At 32.2% G+C, this 10312-nt stretch overlaps 1 protein-coding gene across 3 annotated transcripts; it reads left to right on the forward strand.

Annotated features, from left to right (window-relative positions):
- Positions 1 to 335: 335 nt before the first annotated feature.
- Positions 336 to 8678, forward strand: LOC124374997 (39S ribosomal protein L18, mitochondrial-like). Of its 3 annotated transcripts, none has more exons than XM_046833130.1 (3): positions 336 to 454; positions 6361 to 6554; positions 8447 to 8678. In XM_046833130.1, exons 2-3 carry the CDS (start codon positions 6373 to 6375, stop codon positions 8661 to 8663), a joined length of 399 nt encoding a protein of 132 aa, XP_046689086.1. In that variant the 5' UTR covers positions 336 to 454; positions 6361 to 6372; the 3' UTR covers positions 8664 to 8678. The 3 variants fall into 3 exon arrangements, with proteins under 3 accessions (XP_046689086.1, XP_046689087.1, XP_046689088.1); XM_046833131.1 differs by having other exon boundaries at positions 336 to 446; XM_046833132.1 differs by lacking the exon at positions 336 to 454 and adding an exon at positions 475 to 575.
- Positions 8679 to 10312: the final 1634 nt, after the last annotated feature.

Raw genomic sequence — 10312 nt, forward strand, 5'->3', positions numbered from 1 at the left:
TTCTTCGCTACTGTATGTAGAACGATATCTTCTTCCAGTTTTAAAACGTTTGAATGATGGTTTTCAAGGAACATTCATTAAAAGCGTATTTACAAATGTTCTTAAAAGCTACACGAGTCATAAAAACGAAATCAGGATTTAATATTAAACAAATCATCAATATACAAAGCAGTTTCTTTCTCATGTTGATACTCACGATTTTGTTATTAAAAAGAAACGCATTTTTATTGTATGGATTGATTTTGCCTTGCACGCCAGGACTATATTTTTTCTTTTTCGTCTATGGCAATGATCAAAACGCAACAGCTGACTGTTAATTTTTGTTGGGTCTGTGTTTGTGTGTGTACAAAAAATGTAGAACGAAGTAACCAACAACAATTAGATAGAACATCAAGCAAGTGTAATCTAAGTAATAATACAAATCTAAACATCAAAATAATCTTTCTGTGCGTGTGTGAGTACTATTAGAATAGCACCATTCAATATTACTGTCTTGTTTGAACAATGTATAACAGTAGTTATTGTTGTTGACTCAAACACAGTAGTTATTGTGTTTGAGTCTGATTAAGTTGTTTGTAGGTTATTTGATCTATTCTATGTACATGTATACACTTTTTGTCCCTAGCGACTATAAGTTATTAATATATTATCTGTAAATGTAATTAATTATATAAAACATAACATGGTACCAGTAAGATTAAACGCCGGGGCGGCAAATCACGAATTTGACGTTACCAACGTTATTCTGCTCACCCTCCTGAACAAAAAATATATATAGTACTAGGGGGTGCAAATGACAAATAACATGATTTTAGGGGGTATATTGATAAGTGGTAAAGTTTCTAATGTTTTAATGTTCAGTTTGTGTGCTGTGTCTGGATAATCTGTTTACTTGAATATTATCTGCGGCCGGACTGATAGCAGCCTGATAGCATACCTGTTATCTGAGTTGTCCGGGGCATAGGTCAGTTCTACACAAGATATCGTGTTCAGTAGGTCGGATTGAGTGAGTGAGTTTTACAATGATGAATCAACCATCCACTAGTTCAACCAACCCTAGTGAATTGTGTGTGTCGGAGTGTTTCGTAGGGCACGTAAAGAGCTTACGTTTTAACCGAAACGAAATTATCTCTTTTTTAATAGAACAGGGCATTTTTAAAAATGAGTGTATTTGTTCGTCGTGCGGTCGAGTGGTGTTTTTAAACCGGGAGACTTTGTCGTTTCGTTGTGATTAGACCACTTTTTTGTTGCTGCTGTTTAGCTATATCCGCCAACACACTAATGGTAAGTGGTTCTCTGTTAATATCCATCTATATATTTGAGTTTTTTCATGATTTATTTAGTTTTTAAACTTTACATAATTGCCTTTGCATTACATTTCAATTTATATTTTTGATCAGCCCCTCTAGAATTTTATATTTTACTGATAGGTACTATCTCGAGGGATGTTTTTCTTTTATTGACATCAGCGCGGGGCAGCACCGAAGGTGCTGCCGAAGCCCGCGCTGATGGCCGGAGGCACTCGTAATTAATTTTTTTCTCGGAAATTAAGAAAAACATTATTAATTTTTGATCAAAATTCTGCTCATTTCTGTAATTTCTCATTTACGTTTGCAAAGATGGCGGCGCAAACCGATGACGTCATCACGAGGTTCAATCATTGGCCACAAAAGGTCACGTGAACGCTAGACGTGGATGTAGAACATGGAGATATTACTGGAAAGTTATTTAATTTTTTATTTTCTAGAACTTCGTTATTTCTCATTTCCACCCCATCAAACCTTATACTTTTCTTATATAGGACGATTCCAATAAGTTAAGAACGCAAAACTCGTATTTTTCCGCCCCGGCGGTTAATATGATAATTACCCCATAACATATTTTGTTAAAATGATTAAAACAACTATTCTTGAAAGACCTGTTTTTTACAAGTGTAGGTTTTTACGTTATGTTACATTTCCCAATAAAATGATCCCTGACAATGTGCATCTTTTTATATGCTCCAATCACACCAATTACTGATTCAAATTCATATATCAAGAGTTGGATTTATTTTGATTATCCTAGCATATTTAACTCATTCTCCTTGTGCTTTAGATGGTAATGGTAACCAACAACTATGTTTTTAAACATCAAGAATTGAAATATTGCTTAATTTTTTGTTATACCTATTTGCGTGCCTGTGTATCATGTTATAAGGTTGGAAAGTGTTGGATACAGCTGATAGCTTAGCCCAGATCACGTGCCAGATTGTCTAAACATATCTTACTTCGGAAAAGTTGGATGATCTGGGACGTGATCTAAGGTTGGGAAATTACCCAATCATAAATGCCCGTAGCCATCAGTATGGGCCTCAGCACCACCTTACACTTCTGACAAAAAAAATAAAAATACTCCTCAAGATAGTAGGCATTCCTAAATTAAAGCTCAAATCAAGTGATCATATTAATCTTATTTTTTTATATTTATAATACGTATGTTTGTAAGGCTAGGTTGTTCGTAACATTACATACAGAAAATGAAGGACTATAAGGTTATGTTAATTTATCTCCCTCTACACTTACCATTGAAGTATATTTCAAATACTGCATGATACTTTCTCACACCGGTATAGTATGTATCTACAAAATATGTAATAGAAAGATACCGCTTATGTGGATTTACAATATCTGTTTACGCTATCAAGTTGCCTTGTTTTTACTGAACGCACTCGGATGGCTAGAGGCAGTCATGTCAGCCCAAAGAATTATTCTTTGTATGTCCTAAGAATTAAAAGCATTGTTTTTTTCTGCCAAATAACCCATTCAATATTGTTTTTATTTGATTTATCAAAATATGACACAAAAAAATGTTGATCTATGTGAGAAAATTAGTTCTACTATGTTCTAAAACAATATTATGTTTGTTTGAGATGGCAAGTTCACTATGTTAATTATGCTTAAATAATGATGTGCAACTTCAGTGGTTCATTTTATATTTAACTAGCTGGTTTCCTGCGGCTTCACACACTTTTTGTGAGCTTGGCCCGTGCATAAGCATTTCTGGCTCAAGTAAATTATATTTCCAATCTAAAATGGTCTAACACTCAAGCTTTAAGTTCATCCAAAAATTTATTTTAAAGACAAATATACATAATAACTTAGCGCCTTCAAACAGTGTCAGGCAATAGCGTATAATAATACGTTTACTGTCTCGTAATTGCAGTTTATAATGTGCAGCAGCGCTGCCTGGTGGCTAGTTACATCAATGGGCATAGCATAAACCTTCTCCGTGAAAAAATACATATACATAGAAATTTTAATAATGATCGGTCAAATAGTTTACGATTCTATAAAAGGACAAACACACAAATATTCATTTTTATATATATAGAATATAGATAAAATTTATTAGTTCTTGTAATCATTCAGAGTAAGTTTAAGAAATTACTGGCTAACAATATGAGCAGTAACTTTCCAAACATCAAGAAAGCCCCAAAAACAGGTTTTTTTTGCTAATTTGTTAAATAACTTTTTCTCATAATAGTTACTTTTTATATTGTTTGTTCAGAAATTATATTTATAAACATATTTGTTGCCCACATTTAACTACCTTTTTTATATGAAACAAATTTTAACATGCTCAATCCCGGTGCACCACGTTGGTGTCATGCACATGTCATAATTTTTGTGGCAAAATACATGTAGCTTAATGGTATAAAAAATACCAAGCCCAAAAAGAAATAACAAATTTAACAGAGAATTGATTTATGCTTATTATTTAACAGATGCTTTGTTTGAGTAAAAAGTAACATATAAAAGTTTTGTTTTGAGTGTTGTGTCAGGTACGTAAAATTGTTGTACCTTGGGATATCTAAGTGAATCAGTTGTAGTCAGGAAATAGTTTTGTTTATTTTTATTGTCTTTTGGTAGACAAATTGGACTATGTCTCAAAGAAGGCGTAGTACAAGTTTAGGCAGAAGTACAAAAAAATGCAAAAGGAATGAGTTTGCAACGTATTAATGAACATGAAGAAAAGAGGGAAATTCGGCTATAAAATTCTAGAGAAAGAATTTCACCGCAAGAGAAAGAGAATCTTCTACCGAATGTGAGATTTGTCTTAGTCGTGATCGTCAAAGACATTGCTTTCAGAGAGCCTTCCAAGTGTCTGAACCAAGAAATAACCAATTAATACTGAAAAAGAGATAATTATAATTCATGGCCAAATAAAGTAAATTCTGCCATCAATTACGATCCTTCAATTGATTACGAGAATTATCCCATAGTTTCTATAGGTTCAATGTCTATTGTCTGCGAACATTACTCTGTTCTGAAATGGAAGGATGAATCAAGAGGCATGTGTTGTTTGCAGAGCAAAGTAAAATTAGAGGAAATTCTCCCTCCACCTGAACCACTGACCCTCTCCTCTTACATGCGACCATACTAAATCAAAACACAAAAATAATATTGCTTTTCAAATGACCTCGTGTAAGAGTAATTAATATGTTGAGCAGGGTTTTATGCCAACATTAAAAATTTTAAAAATCAATAATTATGTATGATTGGATATAGAAATCTTTTTAAAATGTATAGGACCCGTTCAAAGCCAGACCAGGTCACTAGTATATATGTATATAAAAGGAATTTTTTGTGTAATTATTTTAAGACTAACATTTACCTGGGGGATATGCTTTTTAGTTAAACGGTAAAAATTTATTTTATAATTTATTTCTTACCATAACTAATGAAGTATTAAAACACTTTTTTAATCATGGGTGCTTCCACCCCAGGCACTCTTTTGTTACTTGTAGGACACGAAATTAAACACACTGTAATTTAAAACTTTGTATACCCTTTAGTCAGCATCCCCCCTACTGTATGCTCAAGATCAACCAATCTTTGTTGTCACCAAGAAATGTTGTCTGGAGTGTGTTAGACTCCATGTGTGCTATTACATTCAGCGGACACATTTTATATGAGTATTTTCCTAATTTATTTTATCCTTTTTGTTGCTTCTGTTTACTTTTTATTTATACCTGTGATGAAATTTTATTGTTTTTATTCAGTAAATAAAGTGTTTGTTTTGAATGAATAATTTGAACGGTGAATGTTTTGCAACATGAATAATTTTACATGAGAAGAAGAGAGGCTATGGAATCTGTTTGATATTGATAGTTGCTGCTATCAATTCACTAATAATGTATTGACAAAACATGTCATATGAAACTCCTATTATGAAAAGAGTATTTCTAAAGCAGCTAGCATTAGAGTTAACAAAGTCATACATGCTGATTCTTCAAGAAGAATCCCAGAAAAGATAGTCAGGAACATGTGACGATTTCTCCATGGGAAAGACAGAAAGACTAATACAGTGTGCTGCAACTGCAATAAACTAATGTATGAGGAGCCCAGCTAGTATGTGCCAGAATAACGGACGTTAAATTCCCAACCTATAATGCACTGTCTACTGCAGGTCTGAAGGCCGTTAATTTAATTACAGAGCATTTTTAAGACTATAAATAATTATATTCATAATAATATTTGGTATTAGGCTTTTAAAATGAAAGGCACTTTCTTTTCATATGAATTTTTAATTCTATATTTTACCTACAACAATTTGTATCTTTTGAACAGATAAATTTAAAAAACTTTTATACAAGCATGATTATTTTGTTCGTTTTTTTATATTATTCTAATACAAAACAAGCATTCAACATCAAAAAATTTAGTTTTACATTCAGTTAAAATGAAAAATGATAATAAGGACATTATATACTAAAAAAGTTAGCATATTTAAAATAAATAAATAAAAAACTGTATTTATTTTACATGGATTAATTTTATTTATATACATAGAATATTTAAAAGAATTAAGGCGTATTTAATATATGCTACTCTTTTTTTCAGAAATAGAAAAAACTAATATTTTATGAACAAAATAATATGGGGGTTTAATCCATCCTACGCATGTGGTGTGGTGCTGAAAATTGGCGTGTGTGCTTGAGAGTTAATGAACTAATTTGTGTGCCTCTTATGAACATTTTTCTCGCATATATTTTGTGAAATTTGATATAAACATTTCTAAATAGCCAATATTTTGCAACTAGTGAAAATATATTTTTAATTTTCACCGTAAGTTTGGTTATAATAAGATAAATGTTTATGTGAAATTGCAAAGTAATAACTGGAACTGTTTTTGAGTTGTGTATTTTTTTCTAAGAAAAACATAGATAGGCAATTAAGCATTTTAGAATCTATGTTTACACGAATTGTTTCTTACTTTGACTTTAGATATATAAAGTATCCTGAAGATCTGGGAACATGGATGGAAAACACATTCTTTACTGTTCAGTAACTCTAATTAAATGACTTTGAATTACAGCATTGTAGAGTCATGTTCAGCCCACTACGTTCAGCAGTAAGACAAGAGAGATGTAGATTTGCATCATCAGTTGCCAAAGACACTGCTGCTACATTCTATTACAACAGGAACCCAAGAAATCTTGAGAAGTTAAGGATAGCTCTGAAACCACAAGGGTTCCACTTGGATAAACCTGGGAAATCATACTGGAACAAGTAAGACACCCAGCAATGATTGTTTTACAGTACAAGCTTGTATTGTTAGGGTATCAACCACATAATATATACATAACTGGTAAAATGTTATTTCTGTCTGTCCGCACTAAAGAACAAACCTGACCTATTGTTTTGAACTTTTTTGTCAATTTCCATTTCCACATCGGCAACATTAGGTTTGATGATTTTGATGATGGTGCGTGTCACTCCATGGGATTTGCCTGAGTGAACGAAAAAATCGCAGAATAGATAAATTTGTAAAGAAACTGAGTACAATCATATGACGTAATCAAGAAAGATTTCATTTGCAGACTTTAAATTTTGGATGAAACTTCATTTTAACATAGACAAAAATGAGCTGCTTTATGATTTTGCAAGTCCATCTGTAGGATTTGGTTGAGTCTATCACTCATTAGGCTCGCACAATTTCTCTTTTGTTTGTCAGGAGATGTAACATAATATACTATAATATAACATAATAATAATAATAATATAATAGGTGTTGTAGATTGATTCCGAGTAGGAGATAACATAAACTTATATTCTGCCTTGTCCAGAACAAATTTTATCTCTTCTTATTATGTATGAGATTATTTCACGGGATCTTGGCAACATACAGAATATGGTTGAAAAAGAGATCATGTTCTAATATGTACTCAAGTATGTTTTAGGCAGATATGAATAGAAAATGGATATTAGGGAATTTTTTATGTCAAAATCTAGACATGTTTTTTGTATTGAAATTCCGCCAATGCTGCACTTAGCAAGCCACAGATGGAATTACAGCAAAAATTCTATAATTTTTACATCTGTTAATGCATAATAGTTCAAATGCCCCGTCAATTTAAGAATCCCACCAACTGTGAAGTATGTGCTGTTATTATTTGTTCCTTGGCACAAAAAGCGTAACAGCACTTGAAATTCATTATTAGAATTGTAAGGACAATCATTATACTGTAAGTGATGGAATGGCATTCAAATAGTAAAAAATAGGTAAAAGCTTTAAGAAATGGCCAAAGAATATTTATTATGAGGGAATGAGTACACAACTCTCAATGATCACCAACGATTTTGGTGTAAAAAATGAACAGACATTTCACAAATTTTTCGTTATCAGAAGACTTTCTTCAACTTTCAAGAACTGTTCTCTATGACATTTTTATTAAAAAGTATGTTTTACTGTATGCCAATGTCTGTCCACATATGGTAAAACAAACTTAATATCTCATCACAGCATTTTGCTAGGAATAATTAGACAATCCCCAAACAGCCCCAATTCAGTGCTCAGTGATTAGCATTAGTTTTTTCCATCAAAGGAAGCATCTTAAAGGGGAAAGGTATATTGAGAGATGATTGAGAAATCGAATATTCTAGCAGTTGTGAGCTGTGAATTTTGAATCAGTAACAAATATGAGAACAAATCTATGCTCGTACCGCAAACACACGTTTGGATACTCCAAGTGGAATTCATGCTGAGGTCTGTAGCTTATTTGAAATTCATAGCTATAAAAATATCCAAGTAATCTATATTCATGTTTTCAATTATTTTACTGACATGGTACTTCAAATGATGTATTTAGTTTTAAATAAAAAGTAAGTCAAACTTTGACTGTAAAAATATAAAAATATAAAATAGAAAACAATATAATAGTTGCTAACTGTTTAATTTACTTTTACACTAATGGTATAATGGTACTACAGTAAAACTTGCCATATTTAACTGAAGCTTTTAGTTTAAATACAATCCTAACTTTGCTTATTGCTTTATGTAGCAATATCAGTTGCATAAAAGAATCGGCCAGATTTATGTAGACTTAATCTTAATAAGAGAAAGTTATATGTAGTCTGTTGATCTTGTTATGGTGAATTTTAACTCATAAAAATGATGGCAGATTAGTCCTCAAGTACAATCGGAGTGCCCGCAGTGTGACAGGAGAAGTTGTCCACAACTCCGGGCATGTAGCTGTTTCTGCTTCCACCAATGAATGGGCACTTTGTAAACAGTTGTACAGGTTGGTAAACTTTCAGTCTTGGTTTAAAACTCACAATTTATTTTGTTTTATTGAAATTTCAAATTTTATGCTGATTTATATTATACTAAATGAATAACTGTGTAGTATTTGTAATCAAATGGGAAATTAGTTTTGAGGTATTTAATAACAATTATAATCCGTACTATAATGTACGGCCATACTCTTGCATTTCTTGTAATATTGAGATGTCCCAAAAATCATCATTTAATAATCATTTTCTTCTTTTCTTAATTACCGATTGAAGTATATTTCGCTCTTGTACTGTCAGGCCGTAAGCCTTATGTTGTTATATAAACCACCAGAGTTATCAGCACCAGTAGTTGTGTTAATTGCCACACCATAGGAACAGCTACAATTGTTACATCCCTATACTGGCAAGGTATTTTGTTAAACTTTACGTGTAATAAGTTTCGATGATTTTGGGCTTTTGTTTTTAAACGCAGATAAAAAATACATTTGTGGACGTGTGGACTATATATTTTAATATTTTTTTACTCTGTAAAATTTGTAAATTTTGTTAAAAAAAACTATTTTAAAATATGGGCATTTTTTTAACTTGATGTACTCAAAAGTACCAGCTATTTTATTACTAAGAGTATTGAAAAGTGCCAAGATATTGTTTTGCAGTTTTTTTTCAAAAGTTTAGTAAAATTGATGTCATTTTTTTTATTTGATTAGTTATGAATTAACACGTTTAGTTTGTTTCCCTATAAACTAGGTAAATGGGTCCAGGACTACCTCGGATACCTCATATAATACAGAGATTATGAGGCAATAGGATAAAAAATAACAAAAAGTAAGGTTAAATGTACAAAATGTTTATTGTAATAAGTGTTGTAGTGAAGTGTGTTAAGTCTGTGATTGATTTTTGAGTCAACCTTTGCCCTTTCTTAGGTGATGCAATATTACGCCAATACTGCTAGACATTATATTGTGTGGCATGCAATATCCTTGTTTTCTATGTAGGCAAGTATCAGATTGCTTTGAGCCCATCGGAATGTGGTATTTTCTAGAGTTATTTAATTCATATTCTCGTCTTTTTTACAGTCTTTTTCATTAAGTACCACATTGATAATTGCGTCATCTATAATCTCCATTATTTGCACCTCCTTATTGCACCAGTCATGAATGTCTTTGCTGTTTGATTTGAACTTCGACAGAAATTTCATTTGCCACTCATCTTGTCCTGTTCCGGCATCCTTTTGGTGGGCGTCCTATCCAAGCAAAATAAATGTTTTTCAACATTTGAGTGGTGGTGGTTTACCTCATTCCACACTGAACCAATCCCAATCCTGTACGCTATATCTTAAAGTGGCACTTTCTTGATGGCTTCACTAACAGTCAATCCTTTATCTAATTTGGTAATCATCACTCTTTTTCAAAGGCTTTCAACACAAATCACTGCTTCCAGCACTCGCACTTTGTTTATACAATTTTCATGCCGCTTGCATCTCCTCTGACCCAACAGTTACTTTCTCATTCCCCAATTTAACAGCACCTTTTTAATTGACTCACAATTGTTTTATAGCATTATATTTCATCTAGAGAGAAACTACAACTCTCTTTTTTTTCCACTCATAACCCAACACAGAATTGAGTAAAGAGAAACAGGGATTTTTTTTGCCGGACGATTTTAGCCATCGTTCAGTGAAAACAAGAAATCAGTAACACTACGTTGTGCGAGATCTGGCAATACTGATACTCTTCTTCAGGTAAAAAGAACTA

This window comes from Homalodisca vitripennis, unplaced genomic scaffold (genome assembly GCF_021130785.1).
Source record: "Homalodisca vitripennis isolate AUS2020 unplaced genomic scaffold, UT_GWSS_2.1 ScUCBcl_12305;HRSCAF=21945, whole genome shotgun sequence".
NCBI classification, from domain to species: domain Eukaryota; kingdom Metazoa; phylum Arthropoda; class Insecta; order Hemiptera; family Cicadellidae; genus Homalodisca; species Homalodisca vitripennis.

What these genes read in the sequence shown, in the direction of transcription:
- LOC124374997 (XM_046833130.1), top strand. Translation starts at nt 6,373, where the DNA reads ATGTTCAGCCCACTACGTTCAGCAGTAAGACAAGAGAGATGTAGATTT. An exon ending in GGGAAATCATACTGGAACAA is followed by an intron (nt 6,555 to 8,446) that starts GTAAGACACCCA and finishes AAATGATGGCAG; the next exon opens with ATTAGTCCTCAAGTACAATC.